A 22,592-nucleotide genomic window follows, 5' to 3' on the forward strand; every position below is an offset into this window, starting at 1 on the left:
CTGGGCAGCAACACAGGGGTATGGAGAAGGTCGGGATGTTTGGTGGGGCAGAGAAATAAGGACCGTTCCAACATGATCACATACTCAAGGAAAGTAGGCTTAGAAATGGATAGGGAAAAAATATTGCAATAAAAATACTTGGGAAAAATGAAGAAAAAACAGAATCAGAGGGGTGGGGGGAAATACAGAATTCAAAGTAAAAAAAAATCTAATGTTTGGTAGGAAGGTTCATAATAACAACTAATTCAGAAAAGGTTTAAGTTTGGAGATTAAACCATAAGTAGAAGGGCTTGGGAACTGCAGATTTTCAACCTGGAGAAGAAGAGGCTGAAAGGGAATATGATTACAGTTTTGAAGTATTTGAAGGGTTGTCATTTCGAGGAGAGTAGGGAACTGTTCCAGTTGCTACTGGAGGCTAGGACTTGTAGTAATTAGTTTAAATTACAGGTGGGGCGATATTGACAGGATATTAGAAGAAACCTTGTACTAATTAGTTTAATTACAGGTGGGGAGATATTGACAGGATATTAACAAGCAGAGCAACTCAGTGGTGAAATCAATTGCCCAGAGATACTGTGGGCATTCCCTTCATGAAAGATTATTAGTCAGGAATGCGTTAGGTCATCCTACGTGGTTCAAGGGATTGGACTAAATGGCCTTTAGGCCCCTTCTGACTTTTTAATTCTAGATTCTATGAAGCTCTTTCAAGGATCATGACATCTCTTGCCAACAGGGGTCTCCCCTGGCAGTTCGGAGTCTTTTTTTCATATATTTTTTGTTTTCTCACACATAAAGCAAACAAATAAATCATAGAAACATTAAAAATGCGCAAACCACTATACATCATATATTGACTTCCAGCTATTTCATCTTTGATTCAAAACTGTTACTGGAAGTCTCAACAGTAAGAAAGGCCTTCCAAATGTGGAGGATGTGTAAAGAGGTTAAGACTTTTTGGGACAGAATACTGAAGGAAGTACAAAAAATGCTGAAGATAACAATTAAAAAAACCTGAGGCTTTTCTGTTGGGAATGACGGCAGAAGAGTTTCCCAAGTAATATAGAACTTTGTTTATGTATATAAAGGTATTGTTGTTGTTTATGTATATGACAACTGCAGCAAGGACTTTACATGCACAAAAATGGAGATGTCATAAGACACCAACAAAAGACAACTGAATTCTGAAAGTTACGGAATATTCGGAAATGGTGAAGTTGGCGACATTGTTACAAGATAGAAGTTTGAATTTTTTTTAGAAAACTGCAAGTTTTCTTTACAGAATATATTCTGAATACCTATTTGAATAGAGAAGTAGTGGTAGGGTTTGAAATCTAGGGAAAACAGTCGATTCTAACCATTAGAATACACTTAAGAAATAACTATTGAATTAATGTCTTCATTATACATGCATGAATCTAGAGATAACTTGTAACCAAAGATGAGGTAGCCGCTCTTTCTAATTCTAACTCAAAAGGGCAGAATCTTTTTTCCCATTTAGGAACTCACATCAAAGCCGGGGGGAAAAACCCCTGCAGGGGTTTACAGAATAGTGAAATTTTCTGTGCTTAGTTTCAGTGACATAGAACTTTACTTGGAGTGGGCTTCAGGTTGCTGAGTTCAAACATTGCTGATAGCACCCACCGCGGCAAGGGAGTGTTTCCCATTAGTTATTGAGAACTGAGTCATGGCACGATCGCATTAGCGTACCACTCCTAATTTCCTGATGTTAGCAATGCATCAGCCGCATAATCCCGGTTCCGCCTCCTCTGACTACTTCAGCAAAATCCTCAGTTCACCCCGTACATCATGTCTCCGCACACACAGCCAGAGAGCCATGGGGCACAGCTTGGGTATTGTTTCATCCGTGAGGCACCTTGCAAATTAGGGGCCCGTATGGAAATGTAATTAAATGCACAAGCCTTTCAGTGGGTCACGCCGAGCTCAGACGACTCGCATCGAAATTTAATATCTTCGCAACGTTCAGCAAGATAGGATCTAAATGAGCCAGACAAAATTAGTCAAGCGGTTTCACCTGCTACCTGCAGGGTGGGCGGTAGATTTACTGCAGGGAGCTTCTTCCTGGAATTCAACGGCGGGGAAAGGGGGCGGAGAAAGGGGATGCTGTGTGATTATCTGACAAGCTGATAAAATTCATCTGCCAGGAAAAAGATTTAAGTAACACGTTACTGCTCTATGTGACTCCAGAGATGACAGCAAGAAGTCTGAAAGTGAACCTTGATTCTCAATCCAAATTTGTCGTTTTCCAGAGGTCCGCATGAATGCACTGGCATTTTTCCTGGTGTCACCAAATGCTTTTAGAAAGTGGGTGGCGCTAAGTGGACCTTTGGTTCAGGGGGATTCTGATTGGCTATGTAGATTAAAAGGCATCCCATTAAACATAACTTCACCCTGACACGTTGAAGAATTACTATTAGCGTTATAAACAACCTCTGCCTTATGCAGCAGCCATTTTGCGACTGGCTCCGCCTACTATGGCAACCATTTTATGATTGTCCCCATCACACTGTCAGAATTCCAGGGTATTCCTAGGCTCAAAAAAGTTGGAGAGTCACGTCCTTTTCACTTTTTGCTATTCCTACTTCACACACCAGGAAAGCATCGCCCTCCGCCCCCCACAAACATAATCACCATTTTGTAGTGGATAGAGCAACACACTTAGGCCCCTTCTGCACATGCAAAATAATGCATTTTCAAACCACTTTCACAACTGTTTGCAAGTGGATTTTGCCATTCCACACAGCTTCAAAGAGCACTGAAAGCAGTTTGAAAGTGCATTATTCTGTATGTGCGGAAGGAGCCATATATTCAAGCTTTGGTACTCACAACCACAACATACCTGTGGTTTCTGACCACCGCTACCAAAGAAGTAAAGTAAGCACATTGCCCTGTTCCTCATGAAATGATACTCATGCAGAGGCATATCTAGGGAAAATATAGCTTGGTGCAAAATCGGAGTTTTCCACCCTCCCCCACCATGACCAAACAACTTTTTTGCACCAGGTCTTGAAGTCAGTGTATGGACCCAGGGGGAAGGAAGAGGGGTATGGGGAACCCTATATGTCCCCCTGGGTGGTACGCCCCTGTACTCATGCATAACAAAAGGACTGTGAATTGTGTGCTGTCCAGGTGGGCAAGGTAGGAATGTCCCAAACATAATGAGTCCTGAAAAGGGCTTTCCATCACTGAAATTATGTGAAAGTCCAGTAGCGAGGGCAAAACCCCCTTCAAAGTCCCATCCCAAAAGGAGGTCTCCTTTACTCGACTCCTTAGTGGAGAAACAGGCCAACAGCAAAGTACGGGATGCAGACAAAACCTGATTCCTCATTCAGCTCAGAGCTGGTTCAGACATGCTCTTGGTTGTGTTAGGATTGCAGCCTCAAGCAGTGACTTGTATGTGCGTGATGCATGGTGCATCTTGGTACTGTATTTGAGTTTACACATTCAGTGTTAGGGATTAAGGGCTGTGTGCATTCACAGATGAACCAGTGTTGCATTTATTTCATAAATATTTATAAATATATCTATACCTCCTTGCCTTTCCCTTTGAGGCTCAGGACTATTTTGGAAGACTGGTATCCTGTACTATTGCTATTATTATTGTAAATAATTATTGGCCTGTTATGCACTTATCTGTCCGCAAGTGCACATTCCCTTCAGGGCAGAATTTCAGTTGTGGATGCATTTCCCCCGTCCCAAACTCACTGTGGCGCAGAACAGATCCAATAATCCCCGTGGTTTCAGAAAGCAGGAAGACCACAATGTTTTCCCTGCCTGCATAGGGAAAGTGAAGTAGACCATCCATTTGTCTTCCTTCCCAGTGTCTGCTCCTCTCCGCCTTTTCCTGCTCACTCCTGGGCAGGCATTTCTAGGGGACCAATTGGCCTCCTTGTTTTTTAATTTTTTAACCATAACGTTCTATCTCAGGGGTGATAAAGCATCAAAATTAAACAATGGCAAAAAAGCAATGAACCCAGTGATCTGGGATGGCTCAAAAGCAGGGGGAGGCAAAATGGCAGCCAAGATCAGAGGAAACAGTGGCGTTTCCTTGTGCGTCCACAGAGAAAAGCAGGAAGACCTTCCTGTGGAGCAGACAATCTTGAAGAAAGGGCTGCGTGCATAATGGGCCATCATCATTATTCAAGGCTCCTCTTTTAAGTCTACCATACCATGCAGCACAAACCACACATGACCAGTTAAGTGCCATGCAATCCAAATAACACTTTACTGGGATTAATCCCCATTGAATGCACCTAAATAGGATTCTAAATAGACCTACTTAAAAACTGTGCTCTAACTTCTAGAGTTGCCAACCTCAAGGCAGGGCCCGGAGATCTCCCAGAATTATAAATGTTCTCTAGACTATAGAGGTCAGTTTCCCCTGAAGAACGTGTCTGCTTTGGAGCGTGGATTCTCTGGCATTATACCCTGTTGAGGTCCTTCCCAAACCCCACTGACTCCAGTCTCCATTCACAAATTCCCAGGAAATTCCCAACCCTCAGTTGGCAACTCTAGCACTAAGACATTTAGATCATTAGTTAAAACTGCCCCTCTGCAAGGTTCAAACACAATGAAGGTATGCTTTTAAAAAGGCTGCACAAAACAAAACATAAGCATATAAAGAACACAGAAATTGCAACAACATCACTAATAATGGCTTGATTATTTTGTGAAATGAAGATGTATCCATTATCCCGTTGAAACCCTGAAGATTCATTGACCCGGCTGGTCTAAGGATGCCAACACTAGTTTAGGAAATTCCCAAAGCTTTGGGGTATGGAGCCTGGAGAAGTTGGGGCTTGGGGATGGAATAAAGCCCAGCTATTTAGAATGCCTGGCTCATTCCGCACATGCAGAATAATGCACTTTCAAACTGTGTGGAATAGCAAAATCCACTTGCAAACAGTCGTGAAAGTGGTTTGAAAACGCATTCTTTTGCGTGTGTGGAAGGGGCCCCTGAGAGCAGAGGCATGTCAGAGAAAATGTAGCCTGGTGCAAAATCTGAGTTTTCCGCCTCCCTCCCCCCTGTATGGGTGGCCACCCTCCCTCACCATAACCAAACAACTTTTTTTGCACCAGGTCTTGAAGTCAGTGTATGGTCCTGGGGGGAAGGAGGAGGGGTGTGGGTGTGATTTCCCAACCCCCCAAGTGACTAAATGGCCACAGCCCATGGACATTTGACCCCATATGTCCCCCTGGGTGGTATGCCTCTGCTGAGAGTCCACCCTCCAAGCAGCCATTTTCTCCGAGGGAACTGGTCTCTGTAGTTGCAATTCTGATAGATCTCATGGCCCCACCTGGATATGGGCAACCTTTGTCATGTACACAGAAGGAACATGGCATGTATCTATCACCATTCTCCAACCTGCCTTAGAATTAGGCATGCCCCCCACCTCTTGTACCGCCTGGCCCCAACACAGGAAGCATAAAAAGAGGGCCATAGGAGAGGCAAGCCTCTAGGAAGGGCCATGTAAATTCCCAGAATAAGAACTCAGACTTCCAGACTTTGGAGATGGGACCCCTGAAAAAATGGCTGCATTGCAAGTTGGACTGTATGGTATTATACACTGAGGAAGTCCCTCCTCTCTTCCCCAAGCTCCGCCTCCAAATCTCTAGGAATGTCCCAACTTGGTGATCGCAACCCAACCTAGGCCTTGAGTTATCTTTGGTCTCTGACCATATGATATATGCCTATAGGCTTGTTGCTCTTCTGCTATAAAGCCCCATGGGGTAGAATTCCTGGCCTCTCCAGCCACAGGGTCTCAGGACTTGCAGCTGCATTGCCAACCTCACCCAAAACATGTTTCTCCACTCTTGTGTTTTGGAGAGCTGCGGCGAGTCGAGCGCTAGTCTCAAGAGACCAACGGTCAGATTCAACATCAAGCAACTCCCTGTGTTTCTTTATAGACACGCAAGTTTTCATATTACCTTGTTGACCCGTCGAGGCCTGAGAAAGCAGGAACAGCGGGACGGATTGCATGTGCCCTGGGACTTGCACGAGTTGCTGCAAAGTGTGAAGAGAACTCATATCCTACAGAGGAGAAAAACACACCTCAAGTAGAGTAGCAGTCCCTGGGGTTGGGGATAACAGGAATAAGGATACAGCTCACACTGGCAGGGTCTGATGGGAATCGTAGTCCATGGACATCTGGAGGGCTGGGGTGTGACACCCCTGACCTAGGTGATGACTGGAGATCTCCTGGGATTACAACTGATCTCCAGGCAACAGAGATCAGTTCCCCTGGAGAAAACGGCTGCTTTGGAGGGTGGGCTCTTTGGCATGGTACCCCACTGAGGTTCCTGCCCTACCCAGGGCCCACCCTCAAATCTCCAGGAGTTTCACAACTTGGATCTGTCAACCCTTCCCTCCGACCCTCCCCCCATCTTCTGCTGATGGCCAGGGGAGACCTGGCAAGCTTCATCTCGCACTAATCTCCAGATCTGTGGGGAGGGACTTCAATGGGGTATAATGCCATAGAGCCCATCTTCCAAAATCCCCAGGTAATTCACAACCAGAGCTGGCACCTTTCCACAACTAGATGATCATCATGTACCATCATTGTAATAGAGTTTTTACAGATCTTACAGGAGCAATAGTCCTTTGGTCACCAAGGCAGCAGAATTATAAGCCCCCGTGTTATGCTTTAGGGGTTGGTGAGGAGTAGTCCCAGGTCTTTTGTTATGGTGGGGACTTCCTACCCAAGACCCCTTCAGAAGGCCGAGAAAGGTAGAAATAGTGGCATGAATGCCATGAGTGAGAAGGACCTTCAAGCAGCCCAGCCATTCCAACCAAGCTGCTCATCTTGCTTGAGGACACAGGTGAACTGCTGAAGACTGGCTTGCCCCCAGCAGAATAGAAGGGGACTGGATGAACAAATGGTCTGATGCAGTGGAAGGCACCTTTCTAAATTTCCATGAGTGTCCTCTCAGCCCTTTGGTGAGGGATCTAGTCTCAAGCCTGGGTAGATCAGGGATTCCAGTGGCCTGATACTAGGGAACGTTGTTTCATCAGCCCCTACCAGCATGGCCAATTGGCCATGCTGGTAGGGGCTGATGGGAATTGTAGTTCCTGAACATCTGGAGAGCCGCAGGTTCCCTACCCCTGTGCTAGACTCATGCCAGTGGTCCCCAGGAGCTGTTTGAGTGCAGGCAGGGCCCTGCAGGGAAAGCTGTGCTGACACCATGACTGTTGCTCCCAAAGTCTAGGAATCCCCCAAACTCTATGGTAGATTCCACAGAGATCTGGCCAGTTCCAAGGTCGTGTAGTCAGGGAAGGGGGAGTTATGTCACTTCCAAGTCTTTTCCCAGAAGCGGCATCAGAGTTTCAGTTGCAATGTCCCCCCCTACTGTCCTCATACTGTCACTGGAGTGGGGGTGGGGGGCAGGGATCCCCCGTCCTCCAGGGGTACTTGGCAGCCCTTCTCTTCTCAGTCCTTGCGCAGTGCCTACTTAGGGTTAAATGACACATGCCCAGCAGCCACTGGCGTAATGCCCATTGGGCAAGGTGGGCAGCTGCCCAGGGCATCACCTTGTGGGGGGCATCAAAATGCTGGGTTCATTTTGAGTATTTTAGTGGTTTTCAATTTTTGGCCTGCAGGGGGTGCGGTTTTTAGGCTAGCGGCACCAAAATTTCAGCGTATCATCAGGAGACTGTCCTTATGCTACCCCCCAAGTTTGGTGAGGTTTGGTTCAGGGAGTCCAAAGTTATGGACTCCCAAAGGGGGTGCCCCATCCCCCATTGTTTCCAATGGGAGCTAATGGGAGATGGGGGCTCCAGTTTTGAGGGTCCATAACTTTGGCCCCCCTGAACTAAACTGCACCAAACCTGGGGGGTATCACTAGGGCAGTCTCCTGATGAGACCCTGAAAGTTTTGAGACTGTGCCTTCAGAAATGCCCCCCCCCCCAGCCTGCAACCCCGATTGACAGCAATGCAGAAAACTCAATGCAGAACAAAGATTCTTGGGCAAATTTCGGGATGTTCTTGCAGGGAAGGCATTCTTGGATGTATCAGCACCAAAATTTCAGGGTATCATCTGGAGATTGTCATGATGGCACCCCCAATGTTTGGTGCAGTTTGGTTCAGGGGGTCCAAAGTTATGGACTTTCAAAAGGGTTGCCCCCATCTCCTTAGCAAAGAATGTAGGATGGGGTACCCCATTTGAGGGTCCATAACTTTGGACCCCCTACACCAAACTGCACCAAACTTGGGGGTCCCATTAGGATAGTTTCCAGGATGATACCCCCCCCCTGACATTTTTTGGCGCTGATATTATCCAAAAATGCGCCCCTTCAGGAACATCCTAGAAATTTTGCCCAAGAATCTTTGTTCTGCATTGAGTTTTCTGGTATTGCTGTCAATTGGGTTGCAGGCCGCGGGGGCACATTTCTGAAGGCACAGCGTCTCAAAACTTTCAGGGTCTCACTGTCAGGAGACTGCCCTTGATGATATCCCCCCAGGAAGCTTGGTGCAGTTTGGTTCGGGGGGGAGGGGCAAAGTTATGGACCCTCAAAACTGTAGTCCCCATCTCCTATTAGCTCCCATTGGAAACAATGGGGGATAGGGGCACCCCCTTTGGGAGTCCATAACTTTGGACTCCTTGAACCAAACCTCACCAAACTTGGGGAGTAGCATAAGGACAGTCTCCTGATGATATGCTGAAATTGTGGTGCTGATATGTCTAAAAGTGCACCTTCTGCAAGCACCAATGTCCTGGTGCAAAAAAAATTTGGTCGTGGTGGAGTGGCCACCCATGGGGGGGGGGGGCATCCAACTCAGGTTTTGCCCAGGGCTACAGTTTGCCCAGGGCTGCCTCGTTACGCCCCTGCCAGCAGCAGAGCCATTTCCTATCTAGCTGTCCATCAAGCCCTCAGCCTCTTACCCCAGCGATTTGGCCTCCAGGCATCATTGAGGGCCCTTGTACTAGATGGCCTGGTCGGGAAGGGATAGCACTTTGCACGGAGTCACTGAGGTCTTCCGTCTTGATCTGCAAAGGAAAGAATGGCGTCACCCTGCAACATGTGTCAAAAATGAGGAGCTGGCAGGAAAAACTGGAGCCTGAGCAGGAAGATTTGGGCGACAAGAGTTCCTATTTCTATGCAGCAGTGGTGGAAAGCTGACAGCCAAACGTTTGCCAGGAAGTTGAGATGCTGACTGACCTTTGCACAAAAATCACATTTTCCAGATTAATCTCAGGAAAGTTTTCTACACCCTGCCTGCTGACTCTGTCCAGGCCGAGTGTAGGGTCCATTTTCTGGGAGGGTGGGAGTCATAGAATCATGGAGGGAGTCATAGAATCATAGATTTGGAAGGGACCCCAAGGGCCATCAAGTCCAACCCCCGGGCCCTGCCACGCAGGAACATACAATCAAAGCACTCCTGATACATGATCATCCAGCCCCTTTTTAAAAAACCTCCAAAGAAGGAGACTCCACCACTCTCATCTCTCACTGGTACAGCTGCCACTCTCTCAGTGGTACCTGGAGATCTCCTGTTATTACAATTGATCTCCAGATGACTAAATTTAATTTCCCTAGAGAAAATGGCTGCTTTGGAGGGTGGACTCTATGGCATTAGACGCAGCTGAGGTCCTTCTCCTGCCTAAACCCCACCTTCCCCAAACTTCATGCCCACAATCTCCAGGTATTTCACAACCCAGAGTTGGCAACCCTATCCCAGGAAAGACAGACATACAGGAGATGAATACATTGGATTCAAAAGGGAAGCTGCCAATGAATTTGGAGACAGGACTGGGGATAACTGAGGTCTGGGTCCAACAGCTAGATACCAGCCAGCATTGGGGTTTCCCTACCAAACGAAAAGGGGACCAAAGATGTGTGTGGTTCCCATCCTGACCTAGGAATCCTCTCTGTTCCCCCATGGCCTTTGAAGATAATGGTGACTAATGATCGTTTATCCTCCTGGCAAGAGAACAGAGCAGAATCAAAAACCACAAACCACTTGCCCAGAGCGACGCAAGATCAGAGCAGTTTCACAACTGCTGAATTGCCCCCCCTCTTTCGCTGACGCCATGCTCCCAAGCAAAAAAGAGACGATGCCCCCCGCCCTCCAGCTTTCCATTTCAAGTTTCCCTAACTTTTCTGAAAGCAACACAATTATCTGAGATTACAGCGGCACTTCCAGGCTTCTCTGCCATGACGGACAATATTATTTGACTAAGATCTCATCAGCTATCGGAGGTGAAGCGGGGTTGGCCCTTGTTAGTACTTGGATGGGAGACTTCCAAGGAGGTCCAGAGTTGCCAACACAGAGGCAGGCAAGGGCAAACCACCGCTTGCTTTCCTTGCCTTGGAAAGCCTCGAGGGGGTCGCTATCAGTCGCTTAGTATTGTTGTTGTTGTTGTTTTGATTTATTATTATTTCAACTTATTTCTCACCTTTTGCAATAGTCTTAGGGTGGGTTTTGATAAAAAGTTGGATAAAATCCAAGTGCCAAAGCTCCGACCCCAACCTCAACCCCAAAGGTTTCCTAAAGTCATTAAGTCACAAAAATTGTGTCTTGATGGCCACTTTACACACACACACGCACACGCACACACACACGAACAAAAGTGTCCTAGTAGATCACAACAATCTTCTGTCTAGCGTGGCAGTATGTTTCCAGTAACAGCCAGCAAGATAGTTCTAGAAGCGAAAAAGCAGAGCATAAAACAGATGACCATCACCAAAGACTCTAACCATGGAGGTTGTACTTATTATTATTATTTAATTTTGTTTACTATCACACCTGCCAGTTCTTTAGCTAGCTGTTAGCCTTTCATTATAATTTAAGCTTCACCCAGAGGCATAATTATTATTATATATTACATACTATATTATATATATTATATTTAGCATTGTTATCACCATCATCATTATTTCGGCTTATATATACTGCTCTCCCCATGAACGTGCTACCATGGCTTTTGGCTATAGATAAGCTAATCTCTGTGGCTGTTTAATAATCTTATGCATGTTTACTCAGAAGAAAGCCCCATGGTAATCAATGGGCTGACTCTTAGGTAGCCATGCATAGAATTGTAAACAGAATTCAGGAAACCAGAAGGAGGTTTTTTTGGGAAGTGGGTTTTAATGCTAGCCAAACCACAAATGCTCTTGGTTACGTTCAAATTAAAATCCTGTTTAGCTGTTCAGACAGAAAGAGATGACATTTTTGTCTTCATCTAACACACACATTAGTTCTCTGGGAAGATCCAAGTTCCACGGAGGAATCTCAAATCTCTTAAATGTGAGAGTACGTCAAATCAGGAACTATTTGCTTTAAGCTACAATCGATTTCCAATTATGTGCAGATATGTCTTTGGTTAAGAAGGAGGAGGAGGAGGAAGTCCCAATGGTTAAAGCCTGCTTTAAATAACTTTGAATTGAGTAAATTAACAAAACTGGCTAGAACGAGAGAGAGAGAGAGAGAGAGAGAGAGAGAGAGAGAGAGAGAATTCTTGCAATTTGGGGGTGAGGAAGAGAGATATAAAATGGTCCTCCATCTTATGTGAACAGAAAAATGCTGTCTGTAAAACCTTGCATTTTCCTCATTCTCTTTTGCATTCTTTTAATTTGACTTTCTCCATTCATGGCTTCCTACATCATATTATTCTAAGACTCTGGCTCATTCCACACATGCAGAATAATGCACTTTCAAACTGCTTTCAGTGCTCTTTGAAGCTGTGTGGAATAGCAAAATCCACTTGCAAACAGTTGTGAAAGTGGTTTGAAAATGCATTATTTTGCATGTGCGGAAGGGGCCAGAGAAACCCTTGACAGAAATCTGCAATTTGTAAAATTCCATTTGAAAATGTAATGCAATGCTGAATGTGACGTGCTAAAAGATTTCTCTGAAAAGCATGAAATTTTTAAACCCCCACAATGTGTTTTCAGTACCTGCCCTGGGTAACAGTGTCCCCTGCCCTAAACATTGTGTCCCCACTCAATTTTTTCTTCCTCATCACATTTAAACGTCAGTAGCTTGGACTATTTTTACAGTGTCCAAGACATAAAATAACATGCACAAATTACTGACCTAACCTTGGTTGGCAAACACATGCAAATTCTAAAGGAGTAATGGGACATCAGGAAGAGCAAAGGCATATATTTGTTGGGGAGTCACTTTGGGTAACCAAGGTTATCACATGCTCTTCAGCACACCTAGTTTGCCGACTATCATATAAATTCAGCCAGAAATCCTTTTCTACTTGCAGTAGAGCTCTGTTGATCCTGAACGCTTACATTTTCAGCACATCAAAATTTTCCAGATAAAATGCAAATCCTTCTTAAGTCACCAAGTATTTCTATGGCCCGTTACGAACAGGCACGTCTCTAAAACAATTCCTTGCAATCCACTGGCCAACCAGAAGAGGGAGACAGGAAGCTTTCAAGTCTTTTGACACCCTACGAACAAGCCAGCGTTCATTTAGAAAGGGAGTTTTCATGATAATGAAGCGCAAAGAGCAGATGTTAAAAGAACGGGATACAGAGGACAGCACAGGTCAGTTTCAGGATCTGTCAAGCGGCAGGTTCTACCACTGACATGAGGTACAGGCAAAAGAAATCAAGTTCATCAAACAACAATATTCCCATCTACTTTTGGGGGGAGGAAATTATGAGGTTCTCAACATCACAGCAGTTTGCAGGACACTTCTAAAACAGACAACATTTCAAAAAACTGCTAGGAACTCTCAACAGAAAAGTCAGACCTTCAACCAACCCTTCCACCCTCTCCGAGTCCCTCTGGGCTCTTTCCGTTTGAGAACCAACTTACAGAAAGGTAAACGCTCCGGCTTTGCAGCCACGATGCTCAAGAACCCACAGAACTGCAGGAGGATTCATGTGTCTAACCCCGATCTGGAGTTCCAATCCCAAAGAGCAACCAAGAACAGAGATGTGAGAGTCTGAATACAGGACAAATGCCCCTCTTTGCCCGAGAACAGAACGAACCTGATCAGCAATGTGTGTGGAAAGACCTCGAGCCATTTCCAAACTGAAATCAATTTTTACTGCTGCCAAAACAGAAGGATTTGGAAACGGGCCAAGCACAAAGGGGTGTGTTGCAGCATCCTAGCTCTGAACAACATGAGAACATGAGGTTGGGTAGGGTTGGCAAGAAGAGAGCCGCTTCCCAGTTTTGGCTCTTCCCACCCCTCTCTGCAAACCACCTGCCTCCCCGTGTTCCCAAGTTCTTAGAACTTCCATGAGGAACTGCAGAGATGACACACAACCAAACCACCGCACCTGGTTTCTAGGCTTGCTTCTGCCCTGCTTCCAATTGGAAATGCAACCAAACCACAAACGGCTGGATCCAGAGCCAACCGTTCACAAAGCCCCAGTTGCGTATGCGGATCCAGAAGAAAACTGTACACAAAACGACTTAGTGATTTTCCCCCTCAGTGCCAAACTTAAGCATAGAGATCCTCTGCAAGGAAAATAAGGCTCCTTTTTTTCTGGCAGAGACTCCTGTGCTGCAAACGTAAGAAACACAAAAGGACTTTCCCTCCTCCTGTCATTGCAATATGAACAGGAGACAAGCTGCACCTGTGGAATTTCCTGCCCTCCCGCAGCTGTTCCAGGCGCAGAGTGTTTCTCGAGAAAACAGGTAACAATTTGGGGGGGGCAAGAATCCTGTCAAGAAGGAACGGGCCTGTCACACTTACCACAAGGTTCAAGCTGGGCCGGTAACTTGGATAACCAATTGGAAACTGTGGATTTGAATACGGATCTCCCATCTCCAGCCTACCCAAGCCAACACTTTTCAGCATCGCGACAAAGAAAGTGGCACATCCTTGCAGCTGCAACCATCCATTTTTTTTTTTAAAAAAGAGAGCTTTCACGAATGGAGACAGAACCATCTTCTTGTATTGGAGCATCTTTGAGGTCTCTTGGTAGTCACAGCTGGAGACAGAGGCTGGCTAGTTGGCCAGGTTGCCAACTTGTGAGTTTCAAAATGAGTGGGGTCACAGTGTGGTTTGAATGGGCAAAGGGGCAGAGCTTGGAGAATTTCTGATGGGTCAGGGGTGGAGTCTGGAGGATGGATCAGGGCATGCAGTTCATGGGGGGGGGGGGAAACATAACCCTTCCCCAACCCAACAAAACGGGACTGGATTATGAAAGTTCAGAATATTCAGAAATGCCAAAGCTTATGACACTACTGAACGACAACAGTCTGGACAATTTTGTAGAAAACTGGAAACTTTTTATGGAATATCTTTTGAAAACCTCTTCAAATAGAGAAATAGTGGCAAAGTTTGCAATCTAAAGGAAACAGTAGATTTTAAACATTACAATACATTTAAAAATAACTATTGAACTAATGTTTTAATTATATGCATGAACCTAGAGTTAACTTTCAATCAAAGACGAGGTAGCTGGAAGTCAATATATGATGTGAAATGGATTGCGTTTTTTTTAAAAAAATGTTTTTGTGCTTTGTTGGAATAATTTTAAAAAAACTATTATGAAAAATAACCCTTCCCCAACCCCAAATACTTGGTTTACTTTTTTTAAAAAATGTGTGATTTTAATCAGAAAGGCATATTCCTGGCAGTTAGCAAGATTATTGTTTGGCCCTTTTCATAGAATCATAGAGTTGGAAGAGACCCCAAGGGCCATCAAGTCCAACCCCCTGCCATGCAGGAACACTCAATCAAAGCACTCCTGACAGATGGCCATCCAGCCTCTCTTTGAAAAACCTCCAAAGAAGGAAACTCCAACACCCTCTGAGGCAGCGTATTCCACTGTCGAACAGCCCTTACTGTCAGGAAGCTCTTCCTAATGTTTAGGTGAAATCTCTTTTCCTGAACCATCACTCCTGGTCCTAGTCTCTAGAGCAGCAGAAAACAAGCTTGCTCCATCTTCAACATGACATCCCTTCAAATATTAAAACATGGCTATCATGTCACCTCTTAACCTTCTCTTAACCCAGCTCCATAAGCCGCTCCTCATAGGGCATTGATTTTACACCTTTTACCACTTTGGTCACCCTCCTCTGGACCTGTTCCAGTTTGTCAATATCCTTGAATTGAGGTACCCAGAACTGGACACAGTATTCCAGGTGAGATCTAACCAATGCAGAATACAGAGGTAATATTATGTCCCTCAATCTAGACACTATATTCCTATTGATACAGCCCAGAATTGCATTGGCTTTCTTGGCTGCTGCATCACACTGCTGACTCATGTTCAGTTTGTGGTCTACTAAGACTCCCAGATCCCTTTTACATGTACTGTTGTCAAGCCAAGTTTCATCCATAGTCTTGGTCTTTTCTATGACCAAGTGATAGTTTTCCTGCACTTTTAATTCTTAATGAATTAAATGACTTCAGAAAAGTCATATTTATTTTCCTTTTGAGTCATCTGGGAGATTATTAGGAAAGGACAGGGTGATACTTCCAAATATCAGTACCTGCTCACACTTGGAGCTGAGCACAAGCAAATTATTAGGTGTGTACAAGAATATGCTGTTCTTTCACCAATACTCCAAATGTACATATCCCACGGGTTTTCATCATACTCCCTAGATTTCTTATGACCAGTAATTAGAACATTGTCATGAAAAGAATTCTACAGGTGGCCAGGTAATCAGAGAAGCAGGTAGTTGCTCAAACCGAAGAGCTAGGCTGACAATCAGGTGGGATCTTTTTAGCTCCTAGTGTCACTTGATTTTGGCTGAGCAGTACCCTTCTCTAGCCATCTGCAATGGTGGCGCTAGAGCACAGCTGAGATGAAGCCTATTGCAGTTGCTGCTTGTGGAGTGGGACACGGAGAAGGTGTCTCAACTCCTAATTGCAATCTTCTAGGAACATACGGTTGGCCCACATTTAAATCTAAATGTTAGATACCTTAAAGGCACCAAGGATATTGAACTGGTGCCAAAATCCCCAGTTTGAGACCCTGAGTGCCTTTAAGATGGTCTGAAATGGGGCCAATGGTTTTAATTAAAGGCCAACCACATGTCCCTAGAAGATCATGGAAAAGCAATGGCTTGAACCCCTGTTGTTTTTACTTAGAGGTAGTTTGCCCCTGAGCAAGGGAGTTTCCATTTAGCTAGCTTTGCTAAAGCCATGAATATATCTCTTCACTATCCATTTTTTTAAAAAAGTGATCTAAGTCAGCAACCGTCATCAAAATTTCAGAGAACCTTTAAAAGTGAAATCATGTATGGCGTGAAGGGTTTCCTTGGCCTGACCTGGTCCTCCTACCAAGCAGAAAAACAATGCTTTCTGTCTCCTTCTCCCCTCATTTTGAAAATCTTTCATACTGATCCTTTTTTCCTTCTTAAATTTAGAAGTCCCGGATGCTTAAGCCTTTCCTCGGAGGGCCATTTCTCAAATCCAGAGGTCTCCTAAGTCTCTGAGCCTGCAGGCACCTTTGGAACCCTGACACAGCATGGCTGGAGAAGGCACAAAATGGCTACCACAAAATGGCTGCTTCAAGAGGTGGAGTCAGTCACAAAATGACTCCCTCAGCTTACAGTGTCATTGTACTGTGCATGCTGCAGTGTCATTGTACTGTGTTGGCTGCTGCCAAAGCCAAAGCAATATTTTGGAAATCTGCAAAACCAAATTTGTCTCCAGTGGCCAAAGGCCTCACCTGGCCCCGCATGCTTTCTAAAAGCCCTTGCTGGACACTGGAAAAGATGTTGGTAGGAGCCATGAGTTACTAGGAGCCATGGGCACCGTGCTGGGGACCTGTATCTAACCCCTTGATCACTGTCATGTAAAGAGACTGCAGGGCTGCTCAAACAAAGAAGCACACAAGAAACAGAGTCCAAGTCAGTAAAACAGATAAATTCCACCTTTGTGAAAGGGAATCCAACCCACAGGTAGGACATATTTCGTCCCCCTATGCAGAGCCTTTGCTTAGGAGCTTTGATGGGTCTTGATCACCCTGACATCGGATTGATGGATATCTTTCCTCAGCCCAATGGGGGAAAAAAAATGCAGTTCAGCAACAAAAGGTGGGTGATGGAAACTGATCAAAGCTCTCCTGCCCGGTTGCATAACTTGCTTGTCGAAGGTGTTTCATAAACATTTCACAAGACAGCCGAATGATGAAGGGAGAACATCTCCCAACCTGCCTGTAATTACTGCTCAAGTAATAGAGAGACGGCAGGAATAGCAATAATAGCACTAATAATAAAAAAGAGAAAAGGCACATCTGTTTTGTAACCGATCTATAAACAGTTGGCACAGAGCTGGTGTTTAGCGGCTGCGCCCCGCCAGCTAGGAAGAAGCTCGGCTGCGTTAGAAGGGATCAGGGCCACCGGGCGTTGGGAGGCCCAAGTCTGGAGGGTGGCAAAGGACACCAAGATACAGGAGAAGATAATCAGATGCTGAGGCACATGACTTCAGACCTGTCAAACAGCGCAGAATGTCTTATTTGGCTCTCCTACTCATCAACACCAGGGCTGGCTCTTCTAGCCTAACGTCGCTGTCAACAAATTTCCCACAGAAGGCCTGGTGGGTGTTGCTGAGGCGACCATTGCTAGCTTCTAGCTGGGCCTCCCCTCACCTCACACCTCAGGACCTTCACTTCTATCCAGATCTCACCTGCCTATATCAGTTACTTCTTTCCACACTCTGAAATGTATGGCTTCCATCTTCAGATCCCTACAACAACCGAAGGCATACCCATGGAAAATGGTGCCTAGTGCAAGCACTGAAGGCCCCTCTACTCTGGCTTCCAGACTGCTGACTCTGAAGTCAGGAGCAGAGCCCATACTTATGCTCATCCAGGCCGAGCACAGTGTTCAACTGGGGGCTCTGCCTCTGAAATACATGTGGACTTCGGAAGCAGAGTCCACAGTTCAAAGCTGTACCTAGCCAAGCCAAGCCTAATGTCAAATTGCAGACCCAGCCTAGCCAGGTTCAACTTTGTACTGATGACTGACGTCCACTTGACTTTAGAGTTGGAGTTAGTAGTATAAAGCTGGACGTGGTCAGGCCAAGCCCAGTGTTGAACTGTGGGCTCCACAATGTGCTGCCCTGTGGGAAGGGCGGAATATACATTGAAAAATAAATAAAATAAATAAAAATAAGGCTGGACCCCTTGGGGGCGAAGCAGAGTTCTTGACAGGGGGCCTTTCCCCACTTACGATTTCCTGCGCGCCACTCCCAGCGCGAGCGATTTCCGGCACGGGGTCGTGTTCCCCACTGCCCCGCGGTCAGAAGGTGCCATTTTTTCCAGCATCAGAAATGATGTGCGCTGAAGGGATGTTGGAGCACAGAGTCGGGGAGACTGTGTTGTCGCCACCCGGACTCATGGGGAGCACCGCTGGACCATGCTCTATTTGGGGGCAGTAGCGCGCAGCAAACGGTAAGTGGGGAAAGGGCCAGGGAGAGGGCTGGGTGGCCAAGGATGCCCCCTTTAAATGGCATCCAGGGCACACTCCCTGGCAGTCCCACCTTAGATACGCCTCTGCCCACAAGATCCTTGAACTGTCCTTGATAGTTCTCCAAGGCTGGGAGAACTTTGGCCCTTATTGTCTGGCATATTATTCTGTGTATCAGGTCACTGAGCAGGAAGGGCCACACCTCTAACTGCAATGTAAATATATGGCTGATAGATTAGCTCAGATGCAGTTTTGGCTCCACAGGGGAGCTGTGTGCATGGATCTAGCTGCCTAGACTTGAATACATGTGACTCTCCACTAGAATCAATGAGACATTCTCTCTCTTTTCCACATATTTATTGCTTTCTGCATTTCAAAAAGAATGTTGTCCTCCCCCCTGAAAACACACCTCCAGGAAAAGAAGGGTTGTCCCATGTGCCCAAAGCACATGGATTGAAATTGCAGTGGTGGAACTAGAGGGGGACAGAGAGGGCATACAGCCCCGGTGCCATTTGCTTCTGCCCCCTCTCTACCATGCCCTGCCCTCAGCTGAATCCCCCCACCACCGAATTTACCCTGCCCCCTATCACCGCTGCACCTGCAAACTGCCCCCGCAACAAACCTTTTCCTTCTATGAGTGGCACTGCTTGTGTCACTTGGAGGTGGAAAAGCTTTACTGGGTTTTTTGTGGGCACAGTGGTGACAGGGGGTGGGGGACAGGGGGAGTTCGACGAGGGGTGGGGGGAGTTTGGCAGTAGTGGGGGTGTTCGATGGCAGGGACGGGGCACAGTTTTGTGGTGGTACCCCACTGCAAAATTGTACAGGAAGTTATCAGCTGTGTGCATGGTGATAAATTTCCCAGATCCTTTGCATTGTATGCAGGTTCCTCCCTCAACCCCCAAGCCTGTACTCTTATAGACATAATAAAATCAAATAATCATTGCTTGTAAATAATAATAACTGTGCAATTACCCTTATTACATGTATTGCCTTGCGCAACTGACAAAGTGTAACAGTGGCAAAAAATGCATACAATCAGAGACAAGACGGGCAACCCGATAGATTAAAAACTCTACAGTAACTTGATGGCTCATGGGAATTCTCAGAGTAAAAGTCACCAACAAAATACTTTGCTCTTGCAAGGATTAAAAGAAACTTTGGATGGTGGCAGCGGCAATTTGTGCTATGGAGGATAGCGCAAATGCTCAGTTTATTGCTATTAATTATTATTATTAATCAGTTTTTGACTATTAATAATTCTTACACATATGCCCAGTTTATTACTATTAATTATTATTACAGTAAATGTTAAATGGCCACATTCACAGAGTCTTCTTGCTCTGAAGGCAAAGTTCATCAAAGGCTAACCAACAATCAACAAATAACTCCATTAAAGTAAATTAATACTATTAAAATGACTTAATAAATGAACCAATAAAATGACCAGCAACAAAAACTGTACAATGCATTTGACGCATGAGTAGAAAGTTAGGGAAGGGCTTCCCAGAACAAGAGAAATGGCTTTCCCTCTCAGAAGACCACCTTACAAGTACTCTTATTTCTGGTCAGCCTCTAGCTGGAAGTCCTTCAGGGGTCAGGCAGAGGAAATAGGATTCCCAGCCTCCAACTGGGATCTGGAAGTCTCCCAGAATTACCTCTAGATGACAGAAATTAGTTCCCAGTTGAAAATGGCTGTTTTGGAGGGTAGAGTCTAGGACAGGGGTAGGGAACCTGCGGCTCTCCAGATGTTCAGGAACTACAATTCCCATCAGCCCCTACCTGCATGGCCAATTGGCCATGCTGACAGAGGCTGATGGGAATTGTAGTTCCTGAACATCTGGAGAGCCGCAGGTTCCCTACCCCTGGTCTAGGACATTATATTCTGATGAAGCCCCTCCCCTCCCCAAACCCTGGCCTCCTCAGACTCCACCTCCAAATCTCTGGGGAATTCCCGGTCCAGAGTTGTCCACCCTCTGAAAGATGTTCCTTTCAGCTGGATGTAACATCTGCCTTTCTTAGTCAATGTCTTCCAGGCATTAAATAGCCATATAATCAACAGTGTCTTGATAATATGGTATACTTGGATACTTTAAAAATAGAGACTTAAGTAGCTTTGGGGCATTTGATTTTTTTCAAGTGGGAGATGCAAGGAAATATTCCCCTCTCCCTGTCTGGGAAGATGGGTTGCCAGCTGTGGGAAATACCGGCATATTTGGGAATGGAGTCCCTCTCCACTCCTCCTCGCCTGTTTTTTGAGCATTTTGCGTATTTCAGTAAGACTTTTTAAAAAGGGGGGGTGTACTCTTTGATGCATCAAGTATATGAGGGCATCAAGTACATGAGAAGGCATCTGAAGCAATGAAGCATCGACAGCGTACTTAAAAACAGGGGTGGGGGGGATCACAAAATGACAGCCAAGAATTGTTTCGAGGGAGTGGGTGCAGACATACATCGTGGTAAAGGGGGTGGGGGGCGAGATTGAGAACGTTTTAGAAACATTTTCAGGGATTTGTACGGAAAGGCCTACTATCAGATCACAGAACACTCTAGTAAGATAACCTTAGAATTGCCTTATAGCTCTATCCTGTGATGCACGTCAAGTGCTGCTATGCAAAACTTGGCAATACCGTATGTGATATCAGGATCGGTATCTGCAAGCGGCAGGGAGGCATAAAATGGTCCTGTGCGACATGGAAATCTATGCAGCCGGGGCGAAATAAAATTAGTATGTACATTTTTTATCGCACTGACACTGGAGAAACACACGTCCTATTGTTTCTAGGCTGGCTGCATGTTCTGGCTCCCGACTCTCCTTCTGAAAGTAGGCCACGGCACGCTCGTTTGTTGGACTTCCTTCGGCACCCTTCACATCAGCCTCCCTTCTCTCTGGGCCTCTTTCCACATCTCAGCACGGGCAGTCCCTAACCCTGCCCCGCTCAATTCAGGTTTCTCCTCTTCAAAGCTTGTCAGAGCCGCACCCCCTCCCACCTCTTCCTTCTTATCTCTTCCATCCGTCCCTGATCAAGCCCGACTCCTTAGTGTTCAAGGTTTTCCCCCCTTCTCTTAATCCAAAGAACTTCTTCAGCACCGATCAGACTTGAAAGAGGGTCCTTCGCAGCCTGCCGCCCCACGACTTTGGGTTGAAATGAAAGGTCCTAGAGGTGGATGATTTAGGAGAACAGGGAGGAAGGTGCATGGCAACTGTGGTGTACTGGTTAAGCGGGTTGTAGTGATTAAGATCAGGTGCACTCTAATCTGGAGAACTGGGTTTGATTCCCAGCTCTGCCACTTGAGCTGTGGAGGCTTATCTGATGAACTAGATTAGCTTGTGCACTACAAAACATGTCAGTTGGGTGATCTTGGGCTAGTTGTAGTTCTTTGGAGCTCTCTCAGCCCCACCCACCTCGCAGGGTGTTTGTTGTGGGGGGGGGAGGGAGGGAAAGGAGATTGTACACCCCTTCAAGTCTCCTTGCAGGAGAGAAAGGGGGTATAAATCCAAACTTCTCCTCCTCCCTTCCTCCTCCTCCTCCTCCTCCTCTTCTAGGGTATACCTCAAGTCACAACAGTCTTTTGGAAGGGCGGGAGGTAGAAGATAAGGAGCCAAGGGGAGCTAAAGGAGGATCATCTCTGCCTTGTGCACGCCCCGCCTTAGATGGGAATTTATGTTTGCAATATGCGGGATCTGAGAACAAGGAATTTGTGCCAAGCAAAGAATTCGTTATCAGGCCGTAATAAGGCTCCATTATGGGGTCAAAGGGCTCCTATGCTGCATTAAGATATCTCAACTCTCAGACCCACATTCAATTTAATGCGAACGGCAGGTGAAAGATCTCCAAAGACAGACCTCTCCCTCCGGCCTCGGAGAGCCATGCCAGGTAACGCAGACCACCCAGGCGAGATGAACCAGAGCTGTGATTCAGTAATGGGTAACTTCCCATGGAATCCACAGGAAAAAAATAAAACTTGGGAGACAGCAATCGTGATACAATTTGCAAAGGGGAACACACAAGTGGTTTAAGACAGAAAAGAAATTTGCCTGGGGTCTATATGGAGATTTGCCTGGGGTCTATATGGTGCTCTGTCGGTAGCAGGTTGAGGTGGGAGTGATGGCTGCCAACTTTGGGTTGGGGAATTCCTGGAGATTTGTGGGTGAACCCTAGAGGGGGGAGAGACCTCGTCTGGATATCCTCCCATACAGTCCACTCTTGTGAGTAGTAGTGGCACAGTGGTTAAGAG

At 45.9% G+C, this 22,592-nt stretch overlaps 1 protein-coding gene across 4 annotated transcripts in view; it reads right to left on the bottom strand.

Moving 5' to 3' along the window:
• The window catches only part of POU2F3 (POU class 2 homeobox 3), a 103,542-nt gene that overhangs the window by 22,152 nt on the left and 58,798 nt on the right, over positions 1–22,592 (bottom strand). For 2 of the 4 annotated variants that reach the window (XM_048512973.1, XM_048512972.1), the window contains 2 exons: positions 8,899–9,003; positions 5,947–6,049 (listed from right to left, as the gene is read on the bottom strand). In XM_048512973.1, the coding sequence (XP_048368930.1) occupies positions 5,947–6,049; positions 8,899–9,003 (208 nt within the window). Of the gene's footprint in view, positions 1–5,946; positions 6,050–8,898; positions 9,004–12,791; positions 12,917–22,592 lie in introns of those variants that run through there. The other 2 variants (XM_048512976.1, XM_048512975.1) reach the window with 2 other exon arrangements.

This window comes from Sphaerodactylus townsendi, linkage group LG12, assembly GCF_021028975.2.
Source record: "Sphaerodactylus townsendi isolate TG3544 linkage group LG12, MPM_Stown_v2.3, whole genome shotgun sequence".
In the NCBI taxonomy this organism is placed as follows: Eukaryota; Metazoa; Chordata; class Lepidosauria; order Squamata; family Sphaerodactylidae; genus Sphaerodactylus; species Sphaerodactylus townsendi.